Genomic DNA, 22,031 nt, shown 5'->3' with positions numbered 1-22,031 from the left:
AGTGGCACCTATGACAGAAGGAGTGCAAGTGAGTGAAAACAGATTCATTTAAAGTAAATATCACCCTCCCCTCCAATAAGGCCTTGCGCTGAGCTTCCTCACATTAAGTTCCTGAAGTCTTTCATATCTTCATTTTTAAATACATTGCCTGTGTTCAGAGTCTTCCCTATTTAGATTAACTTTCCTGACTGTGCCATTAATCCTGACAACAACCTTAACTAAAAAGCTGTGAGTTTCAGAACATTCCTTTCCCCGAGCTTAGTCGTTCCTAGCTCGTGGTTCCTATCAAAAGACCGTTCAGGACACAGTTCAGATCCCCTCTTGTGTCTTATATCTGAACAAGGAATGAGTGGCATGTCCAGTGAGTTAGTAGAACCCAGCTCCCAACTATTCTCCTTACAAGGGTGGGCTGCTACTAACAGCAGAAGGCAACGTGAATCTTCTACTTTTCCCCATCCCTGACAACCCGAGATCTCAGCCCTGAATTCTCCCTCCCTTCCCAATAAATTCCTACTAGTTCCCGTGTACTTCAACATTCAGGATTGCGCCTTGACTCCATGTCTGCTGTACTCATCTGTGCTTTTCTCTTACACACTGGAATACAGAATGTGTGAAATCCTGCGTATGCACTGGATTCGCTGTCAGATTCTTCAGCTGCCTTCCCATTCACGTTAACGAACAGTTCAGAAATTTATTCTCCGCTTTTAAAATGCGCCATGTGCTGAACCCGCATAATGCACTATGCACTGAACATCTGCCTCAAACGCATTTCAAAATACTTTCCCAACAAAACACATCATATACATATAGACCCAATAAAAATTGAAAAATTAATTAAAAAATAACATCACGTGGCATACAATATATTGCACAAGAAAATGAGAATATAGGCCCAAGAAAACCGACAAATATTTCTTCCAGAAAGTACCATGAGGATTTCTATTTTAACCTCTCATCAGAAAAATACACACTGAATAAACAATGTAACAATAATTTTATTGTACTAGGTAAATCCTTAAGTTACTACATTTCAAGAACTGAGCAAAGGACTAAACACTAAGTATCAAACTCTAGTCTTTTACTCCTAAATACTCTCTTTTGGTAGCAGAGCTCAAATCTCAAGTCCAATTTTAATAAAGCCTTTTCACAGGTCTTCTTTCTGGCTGGAATAAGCATTAGTACAGCAAACCCCACTCTTTCACAAGATCAGGGTTTTAACTGGTATGGAAAAAGCCCTTGCTTAATAAACTCTGAAATGAAGCAGCACAAAAGCAGATTAATACATATATTGAGAGAATTATAAAAAAGTTCGAGTGTTAGAGGCGCATTCTTTCTGACAGGATGTTCTCAGCCCATTTACTGGGCCACACCAAAAACACATTGCCCATCAGTGCTCCCACTCCAAGAAATGAAAAAAGCACTTTGTTTTTTTCAAGATCAAATGTTAAGCCCATCTATAGCTATACATATGTCAACACAAAGTCCCAGAAAAAATAGCAGACCTTTCAAGTGACAGCTTTATGAACCTCTGTGGCCATTTTTAACAGATTTCCATCCTCAAAAACTTAGAGTCAGGTTCCTCTAATTTGCCATCATTCATTACAAGCCCAATACTTGTGCTCCAGATGTTCAAAGAAGCTTGCCTTTTGACAGCACAGTCTTGGAAAGCATAGAATATAAAAATATATTCTGCCTTGGTAAGCTTAATAAACAAACAAGACTAAGTTTCTACCCCAATACAAATGTATTGTACAGCAGTGCTCAGCAAATGCGTATCTTCTGGTCAAAACAAATAATATCTGACCTTTGGTTGCATGATTATCATACATTTGATTAGCTGATTTAGTGTAATCACTGTTTTAAATCAATTAATGAATTATCAAGTTCTGATAACTCAGTTTGATCACACATCAGTTTTCTATTTTAATTATTAGCTTGTACTGAAGCTAACAAAGAGGGAAAAGCTAGGTGGTTTTCTTTAATAGAAAAAAATGTGCATATATAAATATACAACCAGAAATAAAAAGTAATAAACTAAGGATTTCATTACTTTACTTTCCACACACTACTGGCATTCTTAACATTGTACCTTACTTTTCCTGTAGAAACTCCGGGTGAATGAGAGGAAATGAAGACTGTCCTTACCTTAATGTTGCAAGCTTGTTCCATCAGTCTTCTGGCGTTCTCTTCAGCCCTGTACCGCTTGGGCAACTGAACCCTGAAGAACTTTAAAGCTCCTTCAAAATCAGCTTGTAGAAGGTCCTCTTTTGAGGTCTGCAATTAAACACAGGGAACTACAGTAAGCACTCAGAACATGCAGTCATGCTCTTTTACTGGATTTCTCATTTACCAGACGTATTCCAAACCACCAAAATTCACGTTAGCTCAAGAACATCCTCCATGAAATTATCTCTCTAACCCATATCTCGTAAAACAAACCAGAGACTACAGCATATCCAAGGAATCCCAGGCAGAGCAGCATGATCAGAGGACTGTAACACATTAATGTATTTTATCCTCCTATACCTGCAGGGTGAGAAAGGGATTCTGGCTCAGCCTGTCAAGATGTCACTCGGTGAGGAGAAAAACAAAACCCAAGCAAACAACAAAAACCTAGGAAAATTTACAGTATTTTCTAGAGAGCTTGTGCATTGGACCATTGCTGATTCTCATAATGCTGCCCTAAAAAGACAATGTATATATAGATATATATGGTTGCAGACATGAACAGCAGAAGCAGAAATGCATGACTCATAAGAGGCATCAGCAAGTCAATGTGCAGAAGTCTGTGACACAATTTCTCAAAGAACACTGTGCCAGAAAATCTTTTACATGCTTATTTCTACATCTCTCATAATACTGTACCTCTCAGCGTGGTATCAAGCCTAACAGGTCAGAAAATGTTAAACATTCAACATTAATTCAGCTCTGCTACTGACAGAGTAATATGATTCACAGGGACAAATGTATTCATTCGCAGATTTACCAAGAACTACACTGAGAGATTTAGCACACATGAAGTATCAGGCCTTGTGACAGTTCCTTCAAAAGGTTCACAGAAACTGTGTGTCCAGACAAGGCATTTAGGACGTCACCTCAAAAACGTGAAACTCAAGATCTTTAACCCAGAAAGAGCGAACAAAAATGTGTCAATGCACACACTAATATCATGGAGACAGGCGCTGTGTATCGCAGTATTACTACAAATACCTCGAGAGCAGCACAGGTACCTTTTGTTAAGTTTAACTGCTGAATTCATTGCTCAGGTACCACCACCACCATTTTCACGTGTGCATCCTCTGCTTTCTCATGAATAACCCCCTTCGTCATTTTTTGCCTTGTACGCACTAGGTATCTTACATACACATGGTTTCAGTGTTTGATTCTTAACTATATTGTCATCCACGCAAAATCCTTTGCTGGCTCCAATTTCAGATAACTTCTTTCCAGAAAACACACTTCACTCAAACACCAGAGACTGGCTCTACAGAAGGACAACTGAGAGATACTGTGCAGCCTTTGACATGCAAGAGGTGAGGCTTAATGATACCGTTATTTCTCTTGGGTGTTAAATTTGTTTTAAATAAAAATAAATATAATTATCACTATAATGCAGAGAAAATGTTCCTTTATTTACAGTTCCTCCCTATGCACCCTACAAACTAGCATGACTAGTTCATTTATGTGAAAATAATTACATCTACTATGTAAAAGCCCTTCTTAAAAGTACAAATATACTGTTTCCCGAAGCAAACTGAACTTCAGTATGGTGCTGCAGATACGTAGCAGTAACACTCAAACCTAGCTCAACATATTCCATGCTTCTGTTGAAAATGCTACAGGACCCTACCCAGAGGGTCCATCAAAAATAGCAATTTTCCCAAACTTCTCTGGGGGGTGTGAGGGGGGATATGTGTGCGTGAAGAGTTTTTGAAGGAATTTTCAACTCTATTCCCAACTTGGAACAGCAACAGAAGTTAAGGGGGTATTTTCATGGTTATCCAGTACCTCTGACAGTGGAGAGTGTGAGCTGACAACAGAGGTGTGCCACCCCAGTGCTGATAATCATCACTGCTGTGTCCAGTAGTTTCACTTTGGGAACTGGCATAGCAATATCTCTTTTGAAGTCCTCGATCAAGAGTCTACAAGGACAAAATCTACATTGTGCACGTTTACCTATCGACCTGTGCATTTCTGGAGATTATTACACCATGTACCCTAATGGGCACTGTTGCAGTAGTTTTTGCTGCGTTAATGGCAAGGAAAGCATGAGAAAACTCCAAATACAACTCAAGTAGCTTCCGTGTACCTGTTCCCCCAGGACTACAGGCATTTTTAAGGCAGGCAGCTTTCTGTCATCAAAACCCTCAGAGTCCTCCCAAGATCTATTTGCTCCTCCCTTCGTTCACAGCCAAGGAAGCTGCTGGGTCATCACTGCAGGGACACAAGAAAAGCTGCCTTCAGGATGCTGATGAGAAACGTTCAGCTTTACCAACTATCACATCTGCTTCTGTCCACAACGATTTGGCAGGAGGACCACTTGGCTGAGACTCAATCAGACAAGACCGATGTAGCGTTGACAGAAAGCTGATGCAGTTGGGTATCTAACGAATCAGACCCACTCACGAATGCAGCTATGGCCTATGCATCCCCTGCTTCTCCTGGACGAGTTTCACTGAGGTTAGATACGCTTTTGCCACACTTGAGGCTACATGACCGTTCCATACCCACGGCGGGCTGTATTTAAGACTATCTGCAAGTTGTAGAGCGTGGCGGGAGCGGCCTGTCACGCAGGCAGCACACGGCATCGCTGCCAAAACCCGCGCTGGCAACCAAGCGCTTCTGGGCCAAGTTCAGCTGCGCAGTGTCGACGGGAAAAGCAGTAAATGGTTTGATAACCAGCTGACCTGAAAGCTGATTTCTCCCCTTCCCCCTCAGTGATGTTGACAGCTGTGATCGCTACACAATTCAAACAGTTTTCCCTATTACACTGCAAAGTTGCCTTCTTGGGACACAAGCTCTCTTGCATTTCCAGTCCCCTCCTCTCCCACCCCGCCCCGAAACCTGGCCTCAAACACAGCTCTCACCCCGGGCGTAACACCAGCCAGCCCATAAACCCATTTTGCTGCTGGAGGTGGATTTCCACAGAGGGTGCTCAGATGCTGCAACACTCAAAGACGGGTAGCCCCTAAGACAGGCTGGCTGGGACGTGCTTCCAACAGAGTGGGAAGGGGTTTGCAATTAAGACTTCTGGACAGTTGCTCCCAGCACAAAGCAAACACCAAACACATTTTTTCGCCAAAGTTTTAGCATTTTTTTCAGGAGCTGAGCAATCCTAATTTGAAGCAAGTATTCTTCCTAGAGGTCCTGACTAGACATTTTTATTTTAATTTTGTATTTAATTTATTTTTCTCAACATAATGCACTGACAGGGTTTTAAATTAATTTTTTTTATTAATTGAGAGCAGGAAAAACCTAAGAAAAGTTAATAGTCAACAATTAAATTACCTGCCAACCTCTAGAAAAAGGACGGACATCTACCATTTATGTCCACAGCACTTCATTTAAAAATAAATACCAAAAAATACAAGAGAAAAATGCATCAGAAAACCAGCAATTACATGTAAAACATTTAAAGTCAGATTTAATTCACCTAGGCTTCTGCTTGAATCACTGTTACAATAATATTTTAACAGCCCCAAAAGAAATTACTCTTACAAAATTGTAGCTATTGAGAATTTTGAGGTCTCAACCCTGAAAAGTCTTTAGTCAGTGAAAATCCCATAAGAATAATGGCGAATCATGGAAGTAAGAACTTCTATGACGGAGTTTTCTGAAGTAAGATTATAGTTATGGAAAATCACAAACCATCACATTGTATAGTTTGATAAAATGAAGGGTAGAGCCTATACTGTTCAGCTCTTTCAACTTAGCTGAATATTTTAATTTCATTAAAGTAATTTTTTGATGAAAAAGTTAGTTTCACTATTAAAATCACAAGAAATGAAAGTAACATTTTGAGAGCAGTGTTAACTGGGGCATGTACTTTGAATATTTTCTGCAAATTAACTTCTTCAGGTACTGATTAAAAATAGGAAGCAACACAAACCCAGTGTGTGTGTGTATATATGCGGTACAAAAAAGTATATAGCACTGTTGGTACTCTAAGCCTAACATTTCTTTACATTTTGTGATTTTAATCAATAAATCATAAAGACATTTCAGGAACCTTTTGGCAGCTGTTTGACAGGCAGAGATTTGTAAAGTTGTTGGGTCACGTCACTCAGCTTGAGGAACTCATCAACAACTTACTTCACTAAACCATCTGTAAGTTTAATGAATTGATAATTAAAGTTTGGCAGGTGCGCTGCATTTCTATGCACTCGGGGTCCTCAGGGCATTTTATATTATTTTAGATGTAATTTTCAAATAATAATATTTTTGGTTAAAATATATTTTTAAAACCAGCCAAAAGAGGAAACTCACTGAGAACTATGACCAAAAGACTCAGCTTGCTTTTTAGGGATTGACTAAATATGCCCTCAATCCTTCCCACATCACCTTATTATTAACATATGTTCATAAGATTACCTTATATGGATCAGTTGAAACTAAGGGAAAGCCCTTTACCAGAAGTACTATGGAAGCTTTCAAATCCAAAGGTAACGTTCTAGAAAACTGTAAATGTTCAAAAAAGAGGAACGGAATCTGAGAGACTTAAACGATGCTACCTTTGATTATTGTTCTAAAAGTGAATGATGTTACTAATACTTTGCCCAAAATATTTAGGAAAATGTGATTAAGACAAAGGACAAGGCCTTGGCTTTTTTCTTTAATTTAATTTCTCTGTCTTCAATTACTAATTCTGCAGTCTCATTTATTACTGATTATATCAACTACAACTCCTAATGCCACCTGGGAACTAATACAGCAGAAGAAATTTCAGATCAACCACACTACAATTCCTTAATTTAATTCTTCCTCTTTCATACAAACAGAAAAAAATTACAAATGTCTATACAATTCTATGTATACAGTAAATATATTTAGAATTTCTATAGAATGCCAGTGGGCATAAACTGCCTTTTTTATACTGTAATGAACGCATGTTAGGAACAAGACCAAGTTAAAGGCTGAAAAGAATCTGGCCATACTCTACTCCATTATTTAATTTGCTACTGGTAAATCCAAAATGTTTACAAGTATTTTTCAGAACATAATATTTAATCTACGACACACAGAGATGGGGTTTTAAGTTCTTTTAAGAAGCTGTGCAATGCAAAATCAAGGTATGTGAGCTATTTTTTCTAACCTGACAGTTGTTCTTCGACTGGTAGCAACAAGACTGCAATGCTGCATGTTGCATGACTGTGCTGCCCTGAAGCATGAGCCACAGACCTGACATCAGTTCAGTGACTCTTCTTCAGTGACCCTCTGTGCTGCCAAGGAGCACGAGGGTGGATAAACTTCTGATCCAGGCCCGGAAAAGTTTGATGGATAAAGCCATGCTGCTAGTTACACCGGCACGCACTTCTAGCACAATGCATCAGCAGCTCCTTTTACCGGCATCGCTTATGTCCATGTCTTTACTGTGAAAGCTGTACTGTCAAAACCACTTTTTCCTAAATAAAACCTGTGCTGTCTGTAAAACACTGTTTGGTACAAAAGCTCTATAGAAAAAAAAATAGCTTTGATTTTGTGCACAATGAGTTGGCATCCACAAATATGGCAGTAATCCTGTGCACGCCCAGTAGTATCCTTCTGCTGAGAATGTCATCACTGCGTTTATCTGTAGCTCCAGATTTATAAAGGTAATGCTCATTCTGCCACATAAAATACTGATGACTGTGGATAAATGCAAACTCAAAATCTATTGGCTTCATCCACCCATAATCATCCCAAAGGGGATAAACCCACACAGAATTAGTGCTGTTTCACTTTGCCCATCATTGCAGTTAGCTGATGCAGTGAGTAGGTGATCTGAATTTTTCTAAGGCTGGCATAAAGGTTATAGATTATATTTCTCACATAACACTACATATGGCATATATTCTTCCCACCCTAGGCATTTATTCCCAAAACCACAGCAGAGGAAGAAGCCTATACACATAAAAAAGAATGTAGTTTTTCATTTTATGAACCACCGAGGTTTTGAAGTATTTTCAGTTCCAACTAAAGTACATATTCCTGGTCCTCAGGTTTCTCATTTTTTTAGAAAATCATCAGAAACATAGTCTCTCCTCCTTTATGGAAGGGGTACATGTCAAAAGGGATAGATATCAGAAGAGGTATATTTAGCTAACAAAACCTGACAGGAAATAACAGTGACTCCACAAGTCAAGCCTCTTTAATAACACAAGTATTATTTGTACTGGTTTGCCCTTTTCCCCCTCTTTTTTTCCTTTTCAATAAACAGTATTATAGCATTCAGCAAGGCTAAGCTGCCTGGGTGATGAAGTATACTAAATTTCCTGGTATTCTCCATCTGGAGGGCCAGGTACAAAGCCTGATTAAGTCAAGTGAAAAAGATCTTCGTGGTTTTGTCTCTGCTTTCCTTAGAGCTCATCACAAAACAATTCAGAATGATTTGGCAGTCCTTGCCCAAGAGACCTTCAGCACTGAAGCAGCAGGATGGGATGGAGGAGTGTTTAGGGTACACTTGGAGGTAAACTGCAATAATGCTTCCACATACAACAGATTCGTCTGTGCGTTATTAGCCACTATACTCAATTCTACAAGTGACTGTAGATACCCAAATTCATCCGTGCTTTACTAGCAACCACAGAGTTTGTGAATATTTTTATTTTTATCTAACAACTCACAGTGCTGCTTCAACCACCCACTTTTTTTTTTTTTTTTTTTACACTGAACATCTTACAATACGCAGAGCACATTCATTTATGTGAGAGTACTGCGGGGAACGGAGATAGGTTTCAGTACCACAATGAAAATGCTCGACAGGTCACTATATAGCTACAATATAGAGCTGCACAGGGTATAGAAATAAAGGAAAGGCACCATCTCACTAAAAAATGGGATGGGATCAGTAAAGAACTCTCTTCACATGCATCACATAAAAATGACATTCTGGTGTGCAAGGCCATGGACCAAGCGTACCCCTGAGGGCAGCCAGGTCTAGTTACAATACCCCAGGGCAGACTCAGCTAGGACGAGGTACTGACTTCTGGATTCACCACTGTCTGTGGTTTTGAGTCTGCCTTGTGCAGCACTAGGAATGAGAACAGCATGCTTCTCTATACCGTAACATGCCACGCCAATTTCAGGCCATTTCACATACAGACGTCATTTGCTATGATGGATAAAACCACCTATAACAATTTATTTCCCAGATAATTCTACAAATGTATTTTAAACTTTTTTACACACCGTCAACTGCCTTTTCAAAATCAAACACAGAAACCAAAATACATCAAATCAGTATAAAATTCAGAATGCTGAGTATTAATGCACTTTCCATCAGCATCTAGGAGTAGATTGGGCATGCTGCTTATGTGGAATCATGAGAGGACTGAGAACAAAAGCGCTTGTGGCTTTAGGAAAAATGTTTTTCTGTAACACAGCTCTGGATGTGAACCCTTCAAGCTAGTTAAGGAGTGGCACCGACCCCCATCAGCAGGACTAGTGTCCAGCCCTCCCGAGCTGACAGGAAAAAGAAAGACTCAATGCTTAGGAGGTGCATTATGAGAAGGAAGCCAAGAGCAAAAATTAAGAGACCTCTCACAACTCTATTCAGTGTCAAGAATGCTAGGGGAGGGGGGAAGCAGGTTTGGGAAGGAAGATGGCAAATTCGTAATGAATTAATTTCAAGAAAACGTGATCTCACCGCAAGCAGCCGAGGCACAAATAGGCGATGCCCCATTCCCAGAAGTTCCAGCACCCGACATGCATACTCATTCACCAGCTTGCTTCTCTCATCATGCATGTCCTGGGACTTTTTGACAGGTGGTGTGAGCTTGGCAGCTGGGGTTTTGCAAGGTACCCCTTCTTCCATGAGCAGTAAGTAGTAAGTATCCAGAGTGAGCAGAACAGGCTTTGAACCGCAATTTCGAAAAGTGCAAGATTAGGAGAGCCAGCCTCAGATCTCTGAAGTGGGCTCGGGTGGCCACCTACAGCAACGCCCGTCGGTCTCTCAGAAAGAGAAAAGCATCTTTGCTAAGAATCGAGGAAAAATATGATCCACTGCGCTGGCTCAGCCAGAGTCCAGAGTAGATTTGAAAAGCAAACCAGAGAAAACATGGATCTAAAAATGTACCTAAAAAGCAGGAAAATGGCAGAACCCGAGTGCAGGGAAGCTCGGGTGGGAGAAAAGCAATGCAGAGCTTCCAGGGCTCAGTGTCTGGGGATGTGTGTGCGAGCAGACAGCAGCAGCAATAAGAGCAATGAAGCCAGGGCAGTTCTGAAGCTGCAAAGAGAAAAGGATGAGCTCATTGCAATCTCTGATTCGTGACAAGCGTGGCGGCTGCCGCTGCTGCCTCTCGCTGTGAATCAGTAATGAAGGGGTAGGCAAGGAGGGGGCTGGGAGGGGGGGGAACGAGCGTGCAGAGAGCCTCTCGGGGGAGAATGCCGTAATAAGAAGCCAATAGTGAGCGGCTGGACAGCTGAGCTCCCCCTCCCTCCCCATCCACCTTTAATCCATTCAGCTGCGAGGGGTTTTTGCTGTTGAATCCCAGGCTTACGGTGTATGAACTGCACCCTCCAACATTCGGACGGTTAGAAAGGAACTGGCCTGCCAGCCGCTATAATGACTCGCGCTCGATCTGCTTCTGAATAATGCAAAGACAAGCTCGGTGCAACCCGGGGATGGGCAGGTAGGGCAGGAGACCCTCATCCCTCCCGGGTGGTGAACAGGAGAGGGGCAAGGACGTTGTGATGGGCTGCTGGGGAGGAGAGAGCAGCAGGCAGCCGCTGAGAAGCCGTAGCCCATCTTTGCGCAGCTTACGCAGGGTTGAATTAAATAATTTAAATAACGAGAATTTCCAGCGCCGTGTTCTCAGGAGGCATTTCTAAATCTGGAGATGATGGGCAGGGAGGGAATGATGTCAGCACATGCATTTGAATGGATTCGAGAAATTAAGCGCACATTTGTAAGGAAAATACTATGATGTCACACCTTGAATTGCCTCGCATCACTCCTATGCAGGGAACAGGCCAGGTGCCTCTGCCATCTGGGTAAAGACAGCCTAGCAGGTATCGCTACATTTCATGGATTTTAGAAAGCATGTTTTCATCCTGCTTCATTTTGGAATTGCCTTATTATAAAATGGGCTACATAACAGAACAATGCACATTTCCGATCGGAGCAGGCAGTAATATTCCATGCATATCTAACATACAGAAAGGTGGTAATTTAAAATATTGCGAGGAGCTCTACGGATCTAAAACACATCAGTTGCAAGCACTTCTGCAAATGTATATTTAAGCTCTAAAAATCATTCTGTCTAACATGTCAAGAAAAATCATATTTAGTTAAAATACTAATGCAAAGTAAAAATCCACAGCATGGGGTCATTGAATTGAAATAATAGACATGTTCCTGATGAGTTAAAATAGGAAAATAATTTTAAGTTACTGTGAACAAGCCTAGATAAGTACTGCAAAAAGCACAGAAAATTAGAATTAATTGCATTCAGTCTGATACACCACCCACAGTGGATGCCTTACAAATACAGGTAAATTCTCTGGGATGAGTTTTTTTAAATTTTTTTAAATAAAGGACATCATTACCAAAAGTAGCCCCAACCAAACAGGTCACCTTGGCTCTTGATCACACATGAAGCAGATGGGAAAATGGTCAAAGCAGAACCAGCAGAAGTCATAGGTCAAAGATGACAGATGACAACAATGAAGCCTCAACTATTTATCCTTTGGTGATACGGGATTTAAGTCAACTAAAGCACCTGCAAGTTCTGTGCAGTATTGCATAAGCTATTTAACACAGGCAGGCTTCTGAAAGCTAATTTAAGTATCTCAGGTTGTGAAACACTATTTTGCAGATGAAAATCTTCCGTATGGACTAGTCCAGGGAGCAGGGTTCTGACGAGGCGGAGGCTCCAGCATTTCTGCCTAGGCTGAGATTAGGGGCTTTTACTGAGGTCCTTTTCAAGAGAAGCCGTGACTCTCTTAAGAAAAGAGATACCACAACCAAACAGTCGTTTCATTCCAATTTAAGATTACAGTGAAGACTGCGATGGGAACTCTCCTATATTTTCCAAACTCCCTCCACATGCAGTTCCAGAGATTCTGGTTTATTATCTAGTTTGTTGTTATGCATACAGGTAAACACCCCACTGCTGATCAGTTATCCATCACAGGTTAAATTACCAGCTTACCAGACTGTATGTTTGTAGGGTGAAAGCATTTAAAGGAAAGGAAGTAGCTTTTCATATTTTTTTCTGCATTTTTAAAGTGTTTCCACCTAATTTAAACACACGCTGGCAAATGTGATATTCTAGAAACATTAGGTTCTATCTTCCACATGCAAATGAAAACATTGCTTCGAAACATTAAAAAGGAAGAAATAAGAGCGTTATACTGCATGTATTGGGGAGCGAGTTACAGAACTGACTGGAAGCACAGAGGTGAATGGGCAGAGTCCCTGGTGACTTGTGGGCAAAACAGGCAAGAGGATAGATAATTCAGAGCACTGTCCATCTAAAAAGCCTTACATTCTTCTTTGCATAAATTAGACTTTAATAAGCTAATAGCTAACCCTCATCCTTATAGAAATTCAGGTTTGGTTCATTTTGGGTAAGGTCTGGGCTTATAAAAATCAAATGAAGTGATTATTAAATAAAATCTTTAATTCTAGAAAGTTATAATAGGATCAAGTAGTTAGAGGCTAACACCAGATGAATTCAGGTTATAAATAAGGTACAAATTTTTAGGAATGAGGAACATTTATCTACAGGATTAGCTTCCCAAGAGATGTCGTCTACTACCATCATTACAATTTTTACATCAGGACTGGAATTCTTTTTTAAAAAGAGGTCTCTCAAATCCAAAAAATTCTAAGGCTTGACAAAACCTGCCCTTTAATTATCAGCTGAGATCCAATGCTTCATGTTTTCCAGGAACTCCTTTCATACAGCCTAACAGTGAACCATCATTCGGATTTGCAGTTTGAGACTTTTTACACTCCCTACCATTCTCAAATACTTCTACATCCTCACTGAACAGTACATCCTATTTTTATCCTTGTCTGACCAGGAATTGTGATTTTTTTCCTCATGTAAACTTCACTACTCTTATCCATGCTATTCGATTACTGTCCTGCATTCTTCAGAAGGGCTTGACTGAAGTGAACCTAAAAATTAAACATGACCCAAAAGGCAGTAACTTGCACAGTAAGTAGAATGCCTTAGGATAAACATGTATTACTCATGCTTTGATTTCCATATCGTAGACTATCTGGTCTCTAAGTCCAGTTAAATTCAGTTCCTGGCCTTCCTATCCATGAAATGTCTGTTTACTCACATGCTAGTGATGTAGTTCAGATCTGCTCAGACATGCACAGCTGAGATCACTGAACTCGGGAGTGGTTAATGGCCAAATATTCTCCAAGCAAATAAAACCATATAGAATATGACTTGAAATTATCTATATTTTCTGAATTCTGTAGCAAGATGCCGAGGATCTTGATGCGGAGTCCTTTATAAATCTCTGTACTTCACAATATACCAAATTAGAAGAACATATGGAACATTATGGAACGTAAATATATATGTGCGTATATACGCACACGTATACAAAAACTGAGAAAATATTTGGGAAGGGTTCATGGCAATCCAAGAAAAATGATGGGTTTCTATCTATCATTTTACAATGGTTAAAGTAGGTGCTTTGTGCTTCTTGTACAGTTTTCTGTGGGGAAAGAAGTATGTGCCATCGTGACTATCGCAGCTGCTATCTTTAATGTTTTGCCAAGAGTACACAAAGCCTGAACACAAATGTGTTAGTTTGGTGTTCATCCTGGTTTAGTTCCCAGATAACAGTGTTCCTACCTGCATGTTTAACAAGGCATGACAACTTGCTGTAAAAACTGGCAACTCGCCCACCTCGTATAATTTTAAATTTACGACTCTGTGTGAGCAGTGTGGATTTCTTACTTCCTCTCTGCATCCTCTGCCTGCCCACATTCTCCCCGTGCGAGCAGCCCAGCCTTCTGTGGGCTCCCTCTGCCCCAGTCCTGCTGGCAGAACCACCGCTCGCCTTGCCTCCTCCCCTGCGCTCTGTGTTGACAAGAATACCAAATTTTTTACGAGAATATACCGAAAGGTCAGTACGGAGATCAACTAAACATTTTCGCAATTGCTATATCAATTGCTAATTGATCAATGCTCATTTATGATTAGCATCTCTCTTTTTTATGTCAAGTGTTAAAACAAGAAGAAAAGGAATTGGATCGCCTTTAACATTTTAGCGGCAAAAATTACTGACTTTGAAAAACTAAATAGACTCTAAAACTGGAAGAACAAAGAAGAAAGTTCTCTTTCAAGTCTATTCCTATAAAAGGATAGAACAAGTTCTGCACCAGACCAGTTCTGAAAATCCATACAAATTACATCATGCCCACAGTAAGAACTTCACCTCTTATCAGGAATTACTTCATCCCTTCTGTTCTTCAGGTCTAATTCCAAGTGTGTAATCGGGATTTAGTGAAGTTTACATTTTATCATTATTAGAGACAACACAATAAACCAATTCATTTCCATAGTAGATTCCATCAGTGATCTGTGCAGGGGTCTGTGCTGGTTGGCCTGTTCTTAAAGGGCTTGGAAAAGAGGGTGAATCATGAGGTGACAATGTTTACAAATGCTACTAAATTATTCAGGGTTTTAAAGGCAGGGGCTTACAGTAAAGTATTTCAGGAGGACCATAAGAGACTGAACGAGTGGGCAACAGTACGGTAAGTGAAAGTCAAATGTAGATAAATGTAAATTGATGCATATGGAGAACAGTATCAATTTTACATATAAATGATAGACTCTGAGCTGACTATTGCTACTTGCGAATGAATTTTGGAGTCACTGTGGACAGTTCTATGAAAATATCAGCTCAGCACACAGCCGAGGTCAACAAAAGAAATCAAATGGTAGGAATTAATAAGGAAGGAATAGAGATCTAAACAGTGAATGCCATTTCTACAGTAACTCCATGATGCATTTTCATCTTTGATATTACGTATTACTCTGGTCCTCCCATCTCAGAAATGAGATAACAGAGGCAGAAAAGTATTTACAGAGAGAATAAAGCTCATCAGTAGCTTCCAAATGAGGAGACAAAAACCAGACTAAGATTACTAAGCCTGGAAGATAGACAGTTGATGAGGGATGTATAGACTTATAAAATCAGGAATGGTGTGGAGAAAGTGAAGAGGTACCAACTGTCCAAAATGCCTTCCAACACAGGAACCAGGAACATCACATGAAACGCATAGGTGACAGGTTCAAAGCAAAGAAAATGACAACTAAACTGAGAAAATCTCTGTGGCTATTAGCTTACTTGTGTTCAAAAAGACTCTGGACAAACCCATAGAATAACAATCCATACAGAGTTATTAGACACGAGACAGCACTTCTTTCTCAGAGCGTCTCCAAGATAAAACCTGCCAGAGGAAAAAAAGACGACTATTTATTGCCTTGCTCTTACAGCCTTTCCCAGGTATCCACTGCTGGCAACAAGATACTGAGGTAGATAAGCCTATTAGTCTGATCTGAAATTACTATTTTTACATTTTATTTACTTCAGTTACATACTTCAGAAAAAATTTTACCCACAGAATCACAAGGTTTTCTAGATACATCAGTCACACACGTGATATTGAAATAAAAATAAAATACAAATATATCAGAACTATATATAGCTCTAAAAACACCATCTCTGGTTTCCAATATCTAGAAATTATGAACAGACAGTATAACGGGGAAGTGCCATTAATATATAAATCAGGGTTCAGTGCTGCTAAAGAAATGCAGTCCAATGAATTTCATGCTTTCTTTGCTTTCGGTCTTCTGTTCCTTTAAAAAGAGAATGCCTCTTCTCCCTCAAACTTAAAAATTTATGATGAACATTCAGCTAATAGAAATTGAACTGATGTTAAGTGTGAGGAGGAGGCTAGATGGGCTAAGAAAGTAACTAGCCAGTAAAGGATGGATTTTTAGCATGCAAACAAAGGTGGACAGTTAAAAATAGAAAACTGGTTATGTTAGGGGTAGAAGATCAATAGTCTGGAAGTTGATCGATTCCAGACATTTTCAGGTACAAATTTCTGTTTCTAAAGATTCAATCTCCAACAAGTCACCAAGTACTGTTTTTTGTGGTAAGAGAAGTGGGTTGGGGGGCTGGAGGGGAGCGGAATTCTTCAGCAAAGCAAAACCTGCAGTTGAAGGATAATTAAACTGATTTGATCAAACTCCTCGATTTAGGAACTAGAAATACAAAAGCAGCGATCTGAGAGCCTCTTCAAAAGTGAACTCTCATCCTCTGCCTAATGGAGAAGATGACCTTGAAAAGAGAACAGTCAGTTCTGATCTCTAGCACCAAATAGCTAGGATCCACTTCTGTACCAGAAGCTTCAGCATTGATCTTGGGATCAGCTACATAAAGAAGCTATAAAAAATTTGGTATGAAGGGCAGCACCTATTTTGTCTTAGATTCTAATGTGGACACTTCTTTTTTTATCTTGAAAAGAACCTTTTGAGAATTTAATGCACTTACAGAATGGACTAAACCAGATCACCTAAAGTCAAAACCAGTTTAGGATGGAAAGGATCCCTGTACATCACTTCATTCAACCTCTGGCTTAAAGCAGTGCTGATTTAAAAATCAGTTCAGGCTCTTCAAGTCGCTGCAAATGCAAAGAGCGAGCATTTGTATGCAGAGAGAGAGAATGAAATAGCTGTTTTATCTCTTGGGAGACATGGCCTAAGCTCCGTTGCCTGCACAGTCAGTGCACTTTTCACATGATACCTCTCCAAATGTTACAGTAATTGTCACAAATTCATCCCCAACTGAAAGACAATTCACATTTTTTAATGATCTGCATAGACCATATGCAAGTTTTACCTAATATAAATACCCATCCAGTCTTCACTGACATCCTCAGATGTTTATCTAGCAAGATTATACAAAATATCAGTACCTTATTTCAGTAAGATATGGAAGAATTCAGTTATTCTACTTAACTATCCTCTTATACTGCTTGTTTTCATCTGATTGATAAAACTTACTTCACTACTTGCTGTTATGACTTGAACCCTTTGGCTTTTTCCTTGTTTTGTCGAAAGACTACACTACTTCTTAAACACTAAGGCCCCAGGCTAGATGGTGGCAAGTGATAATTTCAGAGCAGGCAATAAAGGGAGGCATAATCTCAAGGGAATGGCACACCTGCCGCTTGGGTTTACACTCCAAGCCACACAGATCCCTGAAAATTCATGGGTAGAACTTACCCATGAACAGCAGGACCTAAGGTGCACAGAAATGGATGGCTGCTCTGGCTATCTTTGGGTATGTCCACTTCTCATAAATTGTTGAGCTATGCCTTTAACACAGAACAAGATTTCAGATCTAATTTTAAAAGTTCTGGGTTGGTGAAAGTGGTAATTCAGGAGATAAATGATGGAGAGAATCCTAGACAGCTTAGGTCAGATGTCTATCTAAAGAAGATAATGTCTTGAAAATGAAAAAAGGAAACCTATAATTCACTAAGAATTCACTAAGTTCATTAAGAAGTGAAATGTATACAGAAGTACAGCATAATTTTATTCAAAATTTGTGCTCTTACACAAATCCACATCTAAGGTGGTGAAATAGTATTTGTGAAACCCTCTGATAAGTTATGAATACTATTTCATACAAACATAAGAGAACAGTACAATCCTCATACTTACCAGATAAAGCAGATTTTTTTAGAAATAAGGAAATAAAACATGAATACAGAAAACATAGAGTGACCTCTCTTAAAGATCCAGCCATTCACCTCTAAAAAGATTAATACAGAATTGAGGAGATGCAGAAGAGAACTACCAAGATGCTCCAAATTCAAGTACACTAAGAATATTGGTTTATTTGGTAAACAATATGAATGGTATCTATAAATACTTTCAGGTGATAAACACCAGTGTGAGTGTTGCTGGAAGGAGACTATTTAAGATAAAGAACCATGCTGATGTAAAAGTAGATGAGTGTAAAATGATCAGTAATAGATTTAAACTGGAAAAAGGGAAACGGCCTTCCACCAGTAATACTGTGGCTGTTACTGGTTTATGAAATGGATGCCATGTCACAAAATGGCATAATATAGCAGGGAAGCATTTCTTTGGCCCAGGAGGTCCTTCTCAGTCCAGATATAGAACGATATAAAGATAACAAATAACCGTCCTTTATCCAAAGTAATTTTGACACTTTTTTCTTTCTTTTTTTTTTTTTTAAATCTAGGGAGCCTGAATTAATCCCATCATCTGCTGTCCCTGCCACTGTAACTGGTTTGTGCCTCCCTAACCTGTGGGGCACAGCCTGACACAAACGGCATTGAGACTGAGAGGTGGCAGCAGAAATAACCAAGTACAACTGCCTTGTTTGTGTAACATACAGTTATCGCTTGATAACATGCAGTGAGGAGGAGTGTAGGAACTCTTAAGTACCATTAGAAATGCTGCTCACATTCGCCTGAGTTCAAGGAACGATATATAAAAGCACTGGTTTTAAGATAATATATGTACTGAAGCGAATCTCTAAGATAATAATGCACTGCCCGGGAAACACAAGCAGGAACAAATATGTTATTGTTTCTCACTATTTTCTACCTGTTTCAATTTGAATATTACAAACCTTCCTGATGAAAACTATGGCTTTCCTCCGGCCTTAAGCAACATGTTTTTAACAGTCACCCAGATGAAAGCTCAACGACCTAAGCGTTGACCTTAAGTGTTATGAATCACACTCCATGAGTAGACGAACACTCAAAAAGAAAGTGTGGATATGGACTTGTTTTAAAACCCTGTGGTTCACTGGTGCATTTCCAGTCAATGTGTATTCTTCCCTGCCTCTTCAATAGTTAGCAACTACAGCAGTAGTTAGGCTAGAGCCTGATTTCTCCACAATCACATATTTTTAATACCTGCCTCAGCTTGCTAATTTCAAAGTAAAGCATGCATTTACCTGGTTTTGCGAAGGTAGCAAGATCAGAAACAGAAGATTAAGGAAATAATTACTGAAATATTCAAATATGAAAGAAAGCTTATTATTGGTTTTTTTTTTTCCTTAGCATATGTGAAAATTTTAATGTTTACTTTGTGATTTCCAACAAAGAGACTAACTAGTTGATGACAAAAGGGACTGGAAAGTATGCTGGCACTGGAATGGTACATTTTGCTCTTTCATTCTCAAGTGATGGTCTTAACTAGGATTTTTAAAATGAAAATATCAATGTTGTTTGTTGAGTTGTTCTAAACCACAGTTTTCCACGCTGCCTTTTTCAACACTGGGGTTCTTTTCACACCCCAGTGCTTCACTGTATTTTCTGCTGCTCAGAAAATCAACGGTGAGGGATTTGATTTTCTATCAGCTCATCTTACTAAATGTTAATTCGGGTGCAGTCTCCACATGATGTAACAAAATGATTAATGTCAAACTGTAAAATACTGCCACCGGCTGGAGAGGTGTCAGATGAGCACACTGTGGAGTGCATGAAAAGCACTGGCACGCATTAGAAAGCGTAACATTTGGATGGTACAGGAAAAAAGACCGAGCTTTTCCTTTGATAAGAAATCAGATTAGTGCCCTATTACAAATTATGGCCTCCATAGCTAAAGAGCTTTATTCCTCTAGCTGTTCATTGCCACAATGATATTCAGAACGTGGGAGAAGGGAAAGGATTCCCCTTGTGTCTTAAATACATGCTTATTTTCCAAAGATTACTGCATCAAGGTGTCTCGGGCAATTGGTCACAGAAGTAGTAGTGTCATTTCAAAACTAACAAGCATTCATTTTGAATACGAGCAGCTGGTTGCAACAGTGAGAAACTGCATCGAGTAAACGGGAGTTCAAGATAAAAGCTTTTATTCTGTTGCTCTTTAATGAGGGACTGGGAGGTACACGCTTTGCGAGGAGTGAGGAAAGTGGCATTTGCACAGTAAAGACTCAGATATTCCACTGATGATGGATTCCCTAGTCCAAATTGAAAATAATCCAAAAGACTGTGGATGAGAGAACAATCACTCTGTTTTAACAAAGAACAAATCCTTAGGAGCTGTCTATATTCGCTTCGGAATCCAGAGAGAAACAAGACCTTAGAAGCACACAGTTTTTAACGTGGTTATTCTGCAGCACGCACATTCAGTTTCTGCAACATGAAAAGACTGGTATGCTAAACCATTTTGTTTCTCATGATTAGGATATATTAGGAACACGTTTGAACAGGAAAAAAAATACTTCAGGTCTCAGAGTACAAAATTATTTTCTTCCTTAACAGAACAGCAATTCCTGCTGAAAGCAAATCATATGCTAATTCAATTGTATATAATCACCAGCTCCATCTCTGTACCACTATGAAACTGTGCTCTTATGTGTTTCTGACTCAGAATCTTATTTTACTTACCTGCATTTTCTTTGTACTTGTTTTTGGCTGCAATATAGAAATACTTCCTCAGGATAATGCCTCCTTTACCATTTAGAGCCTATTACTGCCAGAATGGGCAGATACAGCATACTCCATATACATATATATATAAATGAACTACTGCTATAAGCAGAATTAAAACCAACTCTTAAAACTCTTAAACTTAGAAAATAGTTATAATTAGACTGACAAAATATTTCTTTGCATTTTCCTTCAAAAGAGAAACGTTCAACTGGATAAGCAGCATGTTGTGGGATATACATAGAATGAAAAGACTGAGCACTTTCTGTTAAAAGAAATTGGGCTACTTATTCAAAACAAGAAAAATCCCAATTTGCAGCATGACATCCGTGAGTTAAGGATTTTAGTCCTTTCCAACATTCTCACATTTTCTAAGCAGTTGTTCTGCTGCTAACCATGCCCACCAGCAGCAGCAGGAAACATAAGGGAAGCAGACCGCTGGGCGTACGCCCATGGTCTCAAAGCCGACCTTCATAACCAAATCAAACCAAGTTCTCCTTCCCCGAAAACCTTGCCGGTCATTTTCAGCTCAGTGCAAATACTCTTCCTATCACTTCTTCAGTTTTAAGACCCATAAGCTGGTGTATCTGCCTCTTTCCAGAACCTGTTCCTACTCCTATGGCAGCATACCTGCTGGGTGTTGCTTGAATGCTTGCTTTCACTTCTTTACTATCTATCATGCCATAACCTACTAGATTTCCCTTTATCCACACTGGCCTTAAAAAAAAAAAAAAAAAAAAAAGAAGTTTAACAAGCCCCCATAGTTGCAAATAAAACATGAAACAGGAAGAAAAGAGCACACACTTCCCTCCCCCATTTTTTACAAATTTAGATTCGTGTAGGAGCACTTCCCTGGAAACGTATGCTAAAGAAATTTCCTGTTTATAGGCGACTTCATTTAATACATATGCTCATGTAGAAAGTCACACCACCATTTGACACATTAACTGTGTTAGTGTAAAACACAAGTTATTTTGGACATTTCCTTACCATAATCCTACATACTATCTCATACCTACACTGCAGCACCTCACCAAAGCTACCCCACCTCAAGTGAAAATACTTTGCAATTTCCAATTGCTCTGTTCACAGCAGCAGCATATATATGTTCCTGGTGTGGAGCACTTTTGCTATAGGACTTTGTGCTGAACAAGTTGAATCTCTGAGAATTATTCTTCACTGAATAACCCAACTAGTAGCTGTTTGCCCTTTCTAGGTAAACGCTAAGGAAAACACACTGGAGGACTAGCAACAGCTGAATGATACTAGCCTGTGTCCACATTAGGGGGTGGTTGTGTTAGGAGTGACAGGCTGTTCTACCCTGAGCTTTAGCCTAAATTATTTGATGCATTTAAAAGTGGCATTTCAA

The 22,031-nt window shown here is 39.5% G+C and overlaps 1 protein-coding gene across 8 annotated transcripts in view; it reads right to left on the bottom strand.

The window, feature by feature from the left end:
- RABGAP1L (RAB GTPase activating protein 1 like) overlaps window positions 1–22,031 on the bottom strand; it is a 255,020-nt gene that overhangs the window by 64,311 nt on the left and 168,678 nt on the right. For 7 of the 8 annotated variants that reach the window (XM_042786402.1, XM_042786400.1, XM_042786398.1 and 4 more), the window contains one exon: window positions 2,146–2,274. In XM_042786402.1, coding sequence (XP_042642336.1) covers window positions 2,146–2,274 — 129 coding nt within the window. Of the gene's footprint in view, window positions 1–2,145; window positions 2,275–9,844; window positions 10,489–22,031 lie in introns of those variants that run through there. The other variant, XM_042786403.1, reaches the window with a different exon arrangement.

This window comes from Tyto alba, unplaced genomic scaffold, assembly GCF_018691265.1.
Source record: "Tyto alba isolate M040663 unplaced genomic scaffold, T.alba_DEE_v4.0 Super-Scaffold_1000006, whole genome shotgun sequence".
In the NCBI taxonomy this organism is placed as follows: domain Eukaryota; kingdom Metazoa; phylum Chordata; class Aves; order Strigiformes; family Tytonidae; genus Tyto; species Tyto alba.
The sequence above is the reverse complement of the archived record's forward strand: the minus strand, read 5'-3'. Positions and strand labels throughout refer to the sequence as shown.